General features: G+C 34.8%; 1 protein-coding gene across 1 annotated transcript in view; it reads left to right on the forward strand.

Annotated features, from left to right (window-relative positions):
• OSBPL8 (oxysterol binding protein like 8) overlaps positions 1–14,403 on the forward strand; it is a 166,689-nt gene that overhangs the window by 68,849 nt on the left and 83,437 nt on the right. The window contains exons 3-4 of the mRNA XM_037739302.1: positions 4,280–4,316; positions 12,977–13,114. Coding sequence (XP_037595230.1) covers positions 4,280–4,316; positions 12,977–13,114 — 175 coding nt within the window. The remainder of the gene's footprint in view (positions 1–4,279; positions 4,317–12,976; positions 13,115–14,403) is intronic.

The following is a 14,403-nucleotide window of genomic DNA, read 5'->3' on the forward strand; positions in this document are numbered from 1 at the left end:
TTTGTCATGAGTCAGATGACTTAAATCAAGCCATGATGCATATTAAGAGGGAAGTGCTGTGCCAAAGGAAATGGAATCAAAGCTGTAGATTGCATGGGATTGCTTCTGTATTATTTGGGTGAACTTCCATCATGGTTTGAGACTGAGATGTTTCCCAGGATGAAGATGTTTGTATATCCTAAAGATTGCATATTTAATGCTAATTATAGATGAGGTAGCAAATATTTAGACATATAGTAAAATCATGTTTTTTGCATAGTGCTCTATTTCTGAAAATCAGCAAAGATTTGGGTAATGGCTATAAATATTTCATGCTTTTAAATACTTTGATAGTATGATGTCTGAAATTTTAATTATTGATATACTTTTATATAACAAAATTAATGAGATAACTGTATGGACACTGTCTATGGGATAATGGTAAACATAAGTTACTCTAAATAGAGTCAATTAGAGAAACTGGTTTTTTTTTTATTCTTTTGAGACAGGGTCTCACTATGTTGCGCAGGCTGGAGTGCAGTGGCTGTTCAAAGGTGCGATCATGGATCATAGTACACAGCAGCCTTGAACTCCTGGGCTCAAGCAATCCTCCTGCCTCAGCCTCCCATATAGCTGGGGTTATAGGCACTCATGATGACCTTTTTCTGAATAAACTGAGAAGCTGTTCTTGGATTCTCTGAGATTCTAGCTGTATTTAAGTTCTTTAACAGAAACCAAGAAAAGTGCCTAGCTTTTTAGTTTTTAAATATTGTACAAGGTAATTGTGTAGAGTGTTTCTATATCAATTTTACATTGTTTTTATTTATGTGTAATACAACATGATACTGTACAAATTTGACCCAGGTCCTAAAAATGGTAAGAATAAGAAATTAGTGTGCAGTTTAGCCATGTGCAGAAGACTTCAGTGATGTATGTTACTTTGGAAATTTGATATGTAATCCTCAGGTATTTAGGTCCTGTTTCCCATTGGCATCATTTACAAGCAACTCTGGAAGGATGATTTCAGTTGACTCCCAGCTTAGTGCTTTTGTATCCATATCCTTTTGAGAAAGGTTTCTGAAGCTATGCTTATTTTTCATTGTGTTCAGCTTTGCATTTGCAGTGCTTGAGTGTGATGCTTAGTTGTGTTGTCCATGATAATATCTGTTTTTCTAGGGCCTGTTCTTTTATTCTACGGCATTTTTCAATGTCTTGTGATTAAGCAATTCAGGTCATATAATATAACTCTCATACATATCATAATTCATATTTTTCTTATCAGCCTGAACCTTACTCTGTACAGGTTTATATCTCCAACTGCTTACTTGACATTTTCACTTGGATGCATGTCTGACATGCATTTCAAACTTAATTTGACCCAAACTGAGCTCCTTATATTTCTCCTTGTATACTAGTTGCTCTCACTATCTTTTCTGTATCAGATAATGGTAGTCCCATCCTTCTAGGTGCTCAGACCCCAATACCTGATGTCATTTTGTTTCTGCCTTTTTTCTTTTATCTCAGATTTGGTCTATTTGGAAATCTTGTTTGCTCTATTTTCAGAATACATTGGAAACTCAACTACTTCTCATCACCTTCACTGCTAACACTTTGGTCCACATAACAACCAAGTGCAGGATGTTTGTCTGTTTTGTTTACTGCTGTGTCCCTTAGTGTCTAAATGATGTATGTCAGCAGTATTTACTAAGTAAATATTTGTTAAATGGATGAATGAATGAATGATTGGAAAAAACAATGTTTGTTTTGATTATTATTCAGTGCCTCAAGTTGAAAAAAATAGGATTGATCCATTAGAATCAGATTTATATAACATGGACATGCTTGAGGATAATGTCATGAGTAACTATGCTTGAATGCTTTTGGAACAAATATTCAGTAGTTGTTGTATGCCAGGGATTATTTTTTGTGAATAAACAAGGAATACAGCTGAATAGCAGTTGACATAGTGCTGTTAACTGACAAAATATGAGAATATAATAGAGCTGTACTATGAAAGTTGAGCTTATTAATCTTTCACTCTAAATAGAAGTTGAACTGTAAAATCTTCAAACATGACTGGCCTTGTGAAATTAAAAACTGTCAGCTATGTATACATATGATTAGAACCACTGCTTTTCTTTAGGAAGTTACTGATAAATCTAGGGAAACTACATACTTATTCATATCAATTCAGGAAGATCTTCTTAGAGGTTGTCTATGAAGCATTTGTAAAGTTTGCCACAGTTGTTTCTGTTAGCTTAACTTTATTCCAGTTTTCCAGTATTATGTTAGTTATTGGTACATAACAAACTATCTAAAAATTAAGTGGCATAAAGCAACAGGCATTTATTATCTCAGAATTTCCATGGATCAGAATCTAAGAGCAGCTTAGCTAGAGGTCTCTTAGTCTGTCACGTAGTTGCAGTCAAGATAATGGGGATATTGAGCACTGCTGCAGTCTCAACTGAAAGACTGACTAGGCGGGGCATGGTAACTCACACCTGTAATCCCAGCACTTTGGGAAGTCAAGGCAGGCGGATCATGAGGTCAGGAGTTCGAGACCAGCCTGGCCAATATAGTGAAACCCCATCTCTACTAAAAATACCAAAATTAGCTGGGCGTGGTGGCATGCACCTATAGTCCCAGCTACTCGGGAGGCTGAGGCAGAATAGCTTGAACTCAGAAGGTAGAGGTTGCACTGAGCCAAAATGGTGCCACTACACTCCAGTCTGGGCAACAGGGGAGACTCCATCTCAAAACAAACAAACAAAAACTGACTGATTGAGGAGGTGGGAGATCTGCTTCCAAGTGCAGTTGTGGTTTTTGCTGACCTCACTAACACCATACTTCTTTCACCTAGTGGCCTCTCTACAAGGCTGACATGTGAAGTGACAGTTGACTTTTCCCAGGGTAATCTATCTACAAGAGACTGAGAGACTGCATGCAAGATGGAAGTCACAGTCTCTTTATAATCTCATCTCAGAAGAGACATCCCATCACTTTGACTGTATTCTGTTCATTAGAAGTGATTTAGGGCCTGGTGTGGTGGCTCACATCTGTAATCCCAGCCCTTTGGGAGGCTGAGGCTGGAGGATCACTTGAGCCCAGGAGAATATAACTTTGTCAACTTTAGTTTGTAAAACTAAAAGAATGAGATTAAATGGGATTACAGTGCAAATAAATGCCTTCAAGGCATTAGAAGACCATTTCAAGTATTGTGAAAAGCCACCACTTAGGGAGGAATAGGTCCAAGATTTTCTTCAAGGAGGTGACAAAAGCCCAAAGCAAGCAGACAACTGCTAACTTGTTTTGTCACAGCCAATTAAGATCCTCAAGTATCTTTAAGACCAAATAATGTAATTCTTGGGAATTTTTTGTTTCTATTATTGCATTTGTTTTGATATGTTACTGTATTTGGTATTTAAAATGAAAGAGAGCTGAGAACTCTGTTCCTACCAGAACCAAAGCACCTGCCTATAGGCAACATTTAGAGTAATTTATGTTAAAATAGTTAATAAACAAAAGGTCAGCAGCCTTTTTCCGGTTTCTTTTGTTGATTGCAAGCTCTTCATTGAAGTGTTGGGTCTTCTGACTTCCCAAAGACCAGTAACTCCAAATATTATGCTTGATTTGTAGTGGGCCCTAAGAAAATTTTGTCTGACTTAATAAAACTTCTTTCTAATGAATATTTCTCTCTTTTTTTGCTAGTTGAGAAAAAATTTGTTGCTTTGTTGATGTCTCTGTAGACGCTTTTCACACAATGCTTGGCATGTAACAAACACTTAATAAATGTTCTTTACTCTTTTGTGGAAGAAACATACTAAATCTCTATGTAGTGTTAAGTGCTTTCCGGCATGCAGAACTAATCTTTAATAGTGCATGGGTGTTACATATTTTTAAGCCACCTTAAATTTAAGGAATGCATAACTTGGCTGTCACTTAAATTCCTACATATTTTTTTTATCATTACTAACTCTTGAATTATAATCGAAAGTAATTTTTGACTTAATTTTAAAAACGAAATACTCAGGTGATTCTATTTTTCTCTTACCACCTTCATTTTCCAAAAACAAAACAAATATTTGATACTGCTTAATCCGAGATCTTTTTTTGTGTGTGGAAAAGGAAGTTTCTTGTAAATTACTACGATTATTACTATTGATGTGCATGTGCTTTCTACTTATAAACTAATGCTATTTTCCTTGTCCTTTTGTTTCACTGCTGTTTCCATCCTGATGCATTTTGCTTCTTCCTGATTTGGACTGTATTTGTTTGCTGCTCAATTACCCTGCATTAAAAGCTTCTTGGTGATAGCAAAGATGTCCTTGGGCCATCAAGTAAGTAGTTAAAGTTTGAACGGCTTGTTTGGGGACATGATAATATTTTGATGTGTAATTATTATGAAAGCCAAATGGTGTTTCAATTTTGAATTATTAAGTCTTCTACTTTTCTTTCCAGGAATTGAAATACAAAGTAAAGAATATAAATGGTCATTTAGTACCCGGTGCCCATCTGTTCTTATTGTCCATCTGAAATTTATAGGCCATGTTTGTATATTTATGTCTTGATTATCTAAAGATGCATTATTTACTTAGTTATCTAACTTATAATTTAGGACTCTTTTTTGTAGTATTTCTTCCTACAGTTATTACAAGGCATAGATGTAGCACAAGGATTTCACTGCCATTTGAAAGGGAGAAACACTTTTGTCAGAATTTTTACATAATCATTTGAGTATGAAAATTGTTTCATACTTGGGTATTTTAGAAGTGAAACAGGTTTTGCCTTAGGGATTTAGAAGATGTGTCCTTGAAGATTATATCCAAATCACCTCAACAGATTTTGCTGAGAGCTTTTTGGGGCAGGGAGTGGCAGACCCTGTGCCAACTTTTGGAGATACATAATGAATAAAACATTATTCCTGCCCCTAAAAATTTTTATAGTCTAGTTAGGGAGTAAGAGGGACAATTTTTATATTAAAAATCATAGAATTGCTGAGGTGAAAGGAACCTCAGATATTATCTAATAAAGCATTAATTTTGTAGAGGAGAGCCTGAAGCTAGGATAGCACAAATATCCGAGAAGTTAGAATTGGTTACTAGTCCAGTGTGTCTTCCTTCTATTGTTATTCAAAAATAGAAGGAAGCTGTTTGTTTGCTGCATTCAGGTATAACTAAACAGTTAAAATTTGACTGTATCATTAATAAGGTGAAGATTTTAATTTTATTGATTAGCAATATAGGAAATTATGTTGATTTATGAAGTTTTATTCTTCCTAAATTAAATTCTTAATTATCTGATTATTGCAAGTCAGTTTACTGTTCTGGGACTTATATTTCATTGATCTAGGAAAGGAACTGAATGAGATAATGATAAAGGTTTCTTCTAACTATAAACATTTTTAGTCTAGATCAGTTGCTGTTTCTCTCTAACTGGTTGTAGTATGTATGTATTTTGTTTTCTAAAAAGAGAGGATTTAAAGTAATATGCTAAATTCCTTTTTTTAATTCTTAATTTTTAGAGACAGAGGACTCACTGTCGCTCAGACTGGAGTACGGTAGCATGATCATAACTCATGCAACCTTGAACTTCTGGGCTCAAGGGATCTTCCTACCACCTGAGTAGCTATGATTCCAGGCTTGTGCCACCACACCCAATTAATTTTTAAAATTTTTTGTAAAGATGTGGTCTTGCTATGTTTCCCAGGCTGTTCTTGAACTCTTGGTCTCAAGTGATCCTCTGCCTTTGTCTCCTGAAGTGCTGGGGTTTACAGGTGTGAGTCACCGTGCCTAGCCCATTTTTCATTTTTAAATTCAATAATTCACAATATTTTATAAATACTATTTATTATACAATCATCATTAGGAGTAGAAATCTTTAAAAAAAACACAAATCTCAAAATGTTGTTTTTGGTTTTCTTGAGACAGGGAGTGCAGTGGCACAATCACAGCTCACTGCAGCCACAACCTCTCCCAGACTCAGATTATCTTTCCACCTCAGCCTCATGAATGGCTGGTACTACAAGCATGTGCCACCACACCCAGCTAATTTTTTTATTTTTATTTTTTGTAGAGATGGGAGTTTCCCTGTGTTGCCAAAGCTGATCTTAAACTCTTGGACTCAAGTGATCCTCCTGCCTTGGCTTCCCCAAATGCTGACATTGCACGCATGAGCCACTGCACCAAGCTTCAAAATATTTTTATGTTTTGTTGTTCAACCTTGTGATACTTGGCATTATGATTTCAGTGGATTCTTCAGTTTCTTTAATTACCTCGTATATTTAGACATTGACTCAGGTGAACTGAATGGCACTGCTGAGTCTTATAAATAGAATAGCATTTTAAATATTAACTGAAGTATTTTATCTTGGGAACAGGGTTTTTATAAATGGAGATCTTTTTTACTTGGAATAGAAGAAATTTACTTAAGGTTATATATTTCAAGCATATATAAATAAAAATAGACAACATAATATTAGAGATGACTTCAGAATATACTCTCCCAAATATTAAAAAGCTGGAGCTGTATAGTCATTTATTAGAGACCGTATGTCTTTTAAAGTGAAGTACAGTTGACCCTTGAACAAGACAACTTTAAACTACACGGGTCCACTTCTATGTGTATTTTTTAAAATAAATATATTGGAAATTTTTTCTGAGATTTGTGACAATTTAAAACTCACAGATGAACTGTGTAGCTAAGAAACAGAAAAAATAAAGGTTTGGTGTATCATGAATGCATAAAATTATGTAGGTACTAGTTTATTTTCTCACTACTCTAAAATATACACAAATCTATTACAAAATAAAAATTTATCAGAACTTTCACACAAACTGTACACGATGCTATTCCCAGTTGAGAAAAATGTCAGCAAACATAAAGATACAGTATTAAATCATAACTGTATAACATTAACTAGTACATATCATACTACGGTAATGATTTTCTAGCCACTTCCTGTTACTACAATGAGCTCAGGTGTTGCGAGTATCATCTACTTAAAATGCTGTGTGACGCTAATCATCTCTTCATGAACAGTTCTTTGCTCCAGTAAATTGCATATTGCTTTAGAAAGTCATTTCTTACAGTTCTTATCTATTTTCATCATGTTTCGTGCAGTATTCTAAACCTTGAATAACACTATGAGACCCATATGAAGTACCACGAGTGATGCTTCAAGTGCTCCCAAGAAGCAGACAAACGTCATGACATTACAAGAAAAAGTTTAATTGCTTAATTTTTTTTTTTCTTGTTTTGAGATGGAGTCTCGCTCTGTAGCCTAGGCTGGAGTGCAGTGGCGTGATCTTGGCTCACTGCAACCTCTGCCTCTCAGGGTCCTGGTTCAAACAATTCTCCTACCTCAGCCTCCCAAGTATCTGGGATTACAGGCACGAACCACCATGCCCAGCTAATTTTTGTATTTTTTAGTAAGAGATGGGGTTTCACCGTGTTGGCCAGTCTGGTCTTGAACTCCTGATCATGTGATCTACCTGCTTTGGCCTCCCAGAATGCTGGGATTACAGGCATGAGCCACCGTGCCCGACCTAATTGCTTAATATTTAGCTGTAGATTGTGGTCTGCAGCTGCAGTTGCTGCTATTTCAAACTGATGATTCATCTTGTAAATAGATGGCATAAACATGGTATCAGTAAATACAGTATAGTACTGTAATTGTATTTTTTTTCTTATGATTTTCTTAATAGGATTTTCTTTAGCTTATGTATATACTGTATTACATAATACAATATGTAATGCATATAACATACACAATATGTGTTAATTTGACTCTTTGTGTTATGTATAAGGTTTCTGGTCAACAGTAAACAGTAGGCTATTAGTACTTAAGTTTTTGGAGAGTTGAAAGTTAAATTTACTTTTTTTTTTTTTAAGACAGAATCTTGCTCTGTCACCTGGTGCAGTGATGTGATCTTGGCTCACTGCAGCCTCTGTCTCCCAGGTTCAACCAATTCTCCTGCCTCAGCCTCTTGAGTGGCTGGGATTACAGGCATGTGCCACCATACCCAGCTAATTTTTGTATTTTTAGTAGAGATGGGTTTCACCATGTTGGCCAGGCTGGTTTTGAACTCCTGACCTCAAATGATATGCCCGCCTCCCAAAATGCTGGGCCCCCATAATGCTGGGTCTCTTACTTAAAGTGCTGAGATTACAGGCGTGAGCCACCACACCCAGTCCCTAAATGCACATTTTTGACTGCTTAAAGGTCAACTGTAATTTCATGGTACTTGATTAGTATCTGTACTATTGAGTGAAAAAAACTACGTGCTTACACTGACATTTAAATTATTGGAGTATTTAAGAAAAGGTGTACCTTAGAAGAAAAAGAGGCATTGGATTTATATCCAGATTATTATTTATGACTTTAAAAAATTACTTCATCATATTTTAACTTCCACTTAAACGCAGACTTTGAAACTTGTAAAATTCTTCAAATTTTATATTGATGAATTGAATTTGGAAGGTAAAAGATGTTAGTTTTGGATTCATGTTCTCAGAAGATGCAGCAGCAGGTATGTTAATTATATTTACTATTTCAGTGTCATTTCTACTTTACTTCTACTTGAAGTAGAAACAGCAGAGGGCACTGTAATGTTATCTTTGGTAGGTGAGTCAGTGAAACTGCACTGGAATCACACAGTGATTCATTTGCCAAATATCTATTCAGTCATTTAGAGGGTATTTAGTGAGTATCAGTTATATGCCAAGGGATACAGAAATAAAAGTCACTGTCCCCCTTAAACTTATATTTGAATAGTCTACTATTTTATTACTGATACAGGACGTCATAATGATTTTTATATTCCTCAGCCTCTTTTGTCTGTATAGTTGTTAATGCTTGTGAATGGGGTGAGGGAAAACAAATAGACAGATGGGCTGTCTGGGTTTTTTTGGTAAAGAGGTGTACTCTGTATAATGCTGTTTCTGCATGCTCTCTTACTTCATGGTTATCAAAATCCTGGGTGAATAGAGCTAACTTTACTCTTCAGACTTTTAAAGTTATTCAAGACATAGACACCTAAGTTTTACTGATAGAATACTAAAACCTACATTGATTCTGATAGTAGTTCTTTTAATGTATTTTAAATTAGCATTGAATGTTCTGTCTGATTACATACAAAAGAATATGTGTCATATGTAAATGGGAGCATAATTATACAATGAGCACTAAATGACCTATCACTCAGCTTAAGAACTAGAATCTTCTATATATCTTAGGTCTTTCTATCTGCTGCTTTTTTATCCCTGAACCTTCCCCAAGAGAGCATGAATAGATTGTATTTTTTTTTTCTTTTTATTCCTTGCTTTTTAAAAAATACATTTTTAATTTTTTAGTCACATATGTATTACAAGATTTTGCTTGGTTTTTAATTTTAAAAGAATGGCATCATGGTTTATATAATTTTCTAGGATTTGATTTTTGTAGTTAGCTTTTTTTTTTTTTTTTTTTTTTAAAAGAGACGTGTCTTGCTCTGTTGCCCACGCTGGACTGCATTGGTGTGATCACAGCTTACTGCAGCCTTGAACTCCTGGGTTCAAGTGTGCTCACACCTTAGCTTCCCTAGCAGATGGGACTACAGATGCCTGCCATGCTGGGATTGCAGCGTGAAGTACCACGCCCAGCTAACTTTTAAAAAAGTTTTTTTTGAGACAGGTCTTGCTATGTTGCCTAGGGTAGTCTTGAACTCTTGGCTTCAAGCAGTCCTCCTACCTCAGCCTCCTAAGTAGCTGGAATTACAGATGCAAGCCACTATGCCTGGCTCTAGTTAACATTTTATTTTCAGTATTCAAATATGTTATTTACAGAACTAGATCATTCCTTTTTAGTGCTATATTTTCATTATATGCATATACCACAATTTGTTAAAATTCATTTTTTTTTCAGTTGATGAATATACTGTTTTGGTTTTTGCTATTATGAACAGGGTTGCTGTGAACATTCTTATTCTTGTATCTTGGTATACACCTGTATGAGTTTTTCTAGATACCAAGAGTGGAATTGTTGGATCCACAGAGTATTCAGTTTTATATAAGAAGCTCAAATTGTTTTCTTAGTGCTTGTATCAACTTATACTCCACTGACAGTGGTTAAGGCATCTCGTTGATCCCATCCTCTTCAGTACTTGGTATTATCAGACATTAATTTTTGTTAATCTTACTGAATATAAAAATTGATTATTATCTTGATTTGTATTTGCCTCATTGCTAAAGGGGATGAACATCTTTTCATACATTTATTGCCTGTTTTCATTTTTCTTCTATGAAAACATTTTTCTTCTATGAAATAGGTCTTTGCCCTATTTTGCTATTATGTTGTTCTTTTTCTATTGATTTATAGAAGTTATTTTTTAAGAACATTCTAAATAATAACCTTTTGTTAATTATGGGTGTTGGAAATATCTTGTTTTGTGCCTTTTTCAGTTTATTATACCTTTAAATAAATTTATAATTTTAATATTGAACTTACTGATTTTTTACTTTTTTGGTTAGTGCTTTCTTGTGTCTTTTTAAGGGAATCTCTGTCTCAAGTTTATGAAGATATTCTCTTATTCTAAAGGTTTTCAAGTATTGCTTTTTATATTATGTCTGTAGTCTTCATAGAACTATTCTTTGTGTGTGGTAAGAAGTAGAGTTCTATCTACTTTCCCAATATTGATGACCAGTTGATAACCTCATATCATGAACTGAGTAATTTATTTTCCCTATTTCTGTTGTATATCTGGGCTCCATATATATGTATATGTGTCTGTTTCTGAAAGCTATCTGCTATGCTCTTTAGCTCTCTCTGCATCAGTACCATACATTTAAAATTATTTTTTATAATTATCTTTAGGAATCAAATAAATCTTGGATTTAGTAACTGATAGAGACACCATATACTTTATGATATTTTATAAAAATATAAAGGTTGATTGATTTATTCAACAGAATTTTATTGAACATCTTTAGTATGCTAGGAAGCAACACCTTCAATATGGCAGAAAGTTTACCAGGATCTCAGAATTTATGGGAAAATAAGGCAGACAAAACTTCCTTTCCTCACAGAATTTAATGTTTAATAGCATAAATAAACTATATCATTTCTGATAATGATAGGTGCTACAATGAAAATCATGTAAAGTGGTAGAATTACTGTAAAGTGTTTGGTACTAACACTAAAAAAAAAAAAAGCTAAATTGTGCTGTGTTAAAATTAAGAATGTATCAAAAAGCATTATGAAGAAACCAAAGGGCTTTTCTGAAGAGATGACATTTGAGCCCAGACAACAAATGAGAGGAGCTAATAATGTGATGACTTGGGGAAGGAGTATTCCAGGTAGAAGGAGCAAAAGATATAAAGCCCTGTGACGGGGCAAGATGGCCTTTCTTGAGGAAATAACAAGATGATTATGGCAGGAGCCAAGTGAGTGATAGGAGAGTGGTAGAGAATGAGGTTGGAACAAGAAGCAGGCCAGACTGTGTTGAATCTTCAGGTTATGGATTTTATTGTAAATGTAATGGGAAGCCAGTGAGGATATTTCTGCATACTGGAAATCTAATTTGTGATTTAAAAAGATCTCTTGGTAAAAGAGAAAAATAAAAACACATCTAAGGGTTTGGCTTGAGAAAGTAGCGGGAGGGGAGTAGTTATGGCACAGACTGAGACTGCGGAGAGGCAGGTTTGGAGGATGAGCAGAATCAAAAATTATACTCTAGATAGATTTGAGATGCCTGTAAATAATTAAGAGGTGGTTATAAAGCAGGTGGCAGTTGGGTATGTGAGTTTCAGTTTAGTGGGAGATAAAAAGTTGGGAGTCATCAGTCTATAATTTTTTAAATTGCCTTGGAAAAATGATTTTTTATATTTTGTATGAAAAGTGTAAGTGTTTTCATATTTTTACTTTGGAATCTAAGGAGCTGAAATAAAATTTTTAAAACTTTATTATAATAGAAAACATATTAAACTAATTTGATTTAAAAGATGCGATTATAAAAATGCAGATGTGAAATTATGAACGTCTGTTGAAAAATGGGGTCTATTGAGATGGGATTTCGCCATGTTGACCAGGGTGGCCTTGAACTCCTGACCTCAGGTAATCCACCTGCGTTGGCCTCCCAAAGTGCTGGTAAATCAGCCTTTCTTAAGATGAAACTCAAGTTTTTATAGGCCGAAATTACAGAAACATAAAATGAAAGAATATGGAGGTCTTCAGGTACTTTGAACTTGCAGTTTGCCCTGTTTCTTCATGGAGTGTTTTCACTTTGTTTCCTCTCTCTGAAACTGAGAATTGCTCTCCTGTATTAGATTAGTAAGTTGGCCAAATGGGTGAGAAGCAACTTCAAATCACTACTTAAATTGGTTATTGGGACAGCAAGCTCTAAGAGACAGGCTTTGGGACCAAATGTTTCTGAGTTAGAATCTTGTCTCTATTACTTTCTAATTAACCTCCAGCAAGGCAATCTCTGACTTTCAAGTTTCCCTCTCTCTAAAACAGTTACCATACTGATTTTCCATGAAAAATTAGAAATCAGAGTAGACATTCTGGTGAATGTCAAATATCATTTTATACTGCTAAAAATTTGTAGTTTTTCCGATTACTAATGAGGCTGATATCTTTATATGTTTATTGACCATTTGTAATTTTTTTTGTGTGAAATGACTGTCTTTTGCTTATTGTTTTGTTGGTAAATATAGAGAGTAAATAGCCCAATGAAAGGCACACAGAAAACCTTAGGGTGCCTTTCATTATCAGCTGGATATATATTTTCATTTTTATAATGTCTGTAATTTGTATATTTGGCTCACACATACCTGTCAATTTTTCATGGATCAATAACAAACCAACAAGAAAACAAGATGAGAATTTATTAAAGGGTTGAGTTGGTAAAATGAATGTAACCACCAAGACCATTTCAGTTTTGATCTTATTCCATGTTATTAGCTATAGTATTATGTAAATCTATGACGTTAGTACTAATTATTTTTCTCTTCTTCCCTTGAGCTGTTGTAGCAAATAGTGACGAATCTCAACTTCTGACACCAGGAAAGATGAGTCAGCGCCAAGGAAAAGAAGCTTATTCAACGCCAACCAAAGATTTGCATCAGCCATCTCTTAGTCCAGCAAGTCCTCATAGCCAGGGTAGGAAGTTGTGGCTTTCATGTTTTGTTTTGTTTTTTGTTTTTGGAGGGGAGGAGGGAGAATGACATTTTGGGACTATCTTATTACTATTATTTTTTTGGGGGGTAGTACCTAGGAGTGCAATTGCTAAGTCATATCGCGAGTATTTATTTTACTTTATAAGAAATGGCCAAACCGTTTTCCAAAGTAGTTGTACCATTCTTACATTCCTCATAGCAATGTGTGAGCAGTCCAGTTGTTCTACATCATTGATCTTTTTTATTTTAGCCATTCCAGTAGGTGTGTAGTGGTATCATATTGTGGTTTCAGTTTACATTTCCCTCATTGTTAATGCTCATTGGCCACCTTTGACATCTTCCTTTTGCAGAGTATCATTTCATATTTTTGCCCAATTGAAAATTGTCTTGCTTGTATTATTACATTTTAAGGATTCTTTAATACATTTTAATATCATTTTGATAGCCATGTGTATTGTGAGTACTTTCTTCCAGTCTTGGCATGCCTTCCTATTTTCTTAATGATTTCTTTCAAAGAGTAGATGTTTTTAATTTTATTGAGGCCCAATTTACCAATTTTTTTTTCTAGGATTCAAACTTTTTTTCCTATTAAATAAATTTTTGCCTAATGTTGCAAAGGATACTTTCTATGCTTTCTTTTAGAAGGTATAAAGTGTCAAGCTTCTTATTTGCCTCTTTATTTTCATTCTTATTTTTGCCATCCTGGGTTAGAGTTCTCATTTTATGCCTGCATTACTGAGTGGTACCATAGCCTCCTAACTGCTATTAGAACCTTGCCCTACAACATACCAGTTCATCTTTCTTAACAAAACAAATAAACACAACATTATTTTTTTTTACATATTTTGGTGAGATTATGATGGGTTCAGGGTTCTTATAGGTGTACATGACCAGAGAACACATGGGTCCTATGAAGTAGATCTCTGAGGAAAAATCATATGAATAAAAAAGAAATATAAAATTTTAAATGAAGGTACCACTTTTTATTATTAAAGCTTTTAATTTAAAAACTAGCGAGATGCCTACATTTATGTCACTTTCATTCTCAAAAAGACAGTGACTTAGTGTTGCTTAGAGCAGTAGCACCTAAGTCTGCCTGTGTCTGAGTCGCCTGGGAGCTTGCTTAGATACAGATTTCACCCCACCCTTTCAGAATCTCTAGGGTGAGGCACAGTAACATATGTGTTTATAAAGCTCTCCAAGTGTGTCTGATGTAGCAACATTTGGACCAGCAAGTGGAATCCAGAAAATGAGAGCATAAATTTAGGCTTC

Source organism: Cebus imitator, unplaced genomic scaffold (assembly GCF_001604975.1).
Source record: "Cebus imitator isolate Cc_AM_T3 unplaced genomic scaffold, Cebus_imitator-1.0 Scaffold67, whole genome shotgun sequence".
In the NCBI taxonomy this organism is placed as follows: Eukaryota; Metazoa; Chordata; class Mammalia; order Primates; family Cebidae; genus Cebus; species Cebus imitator.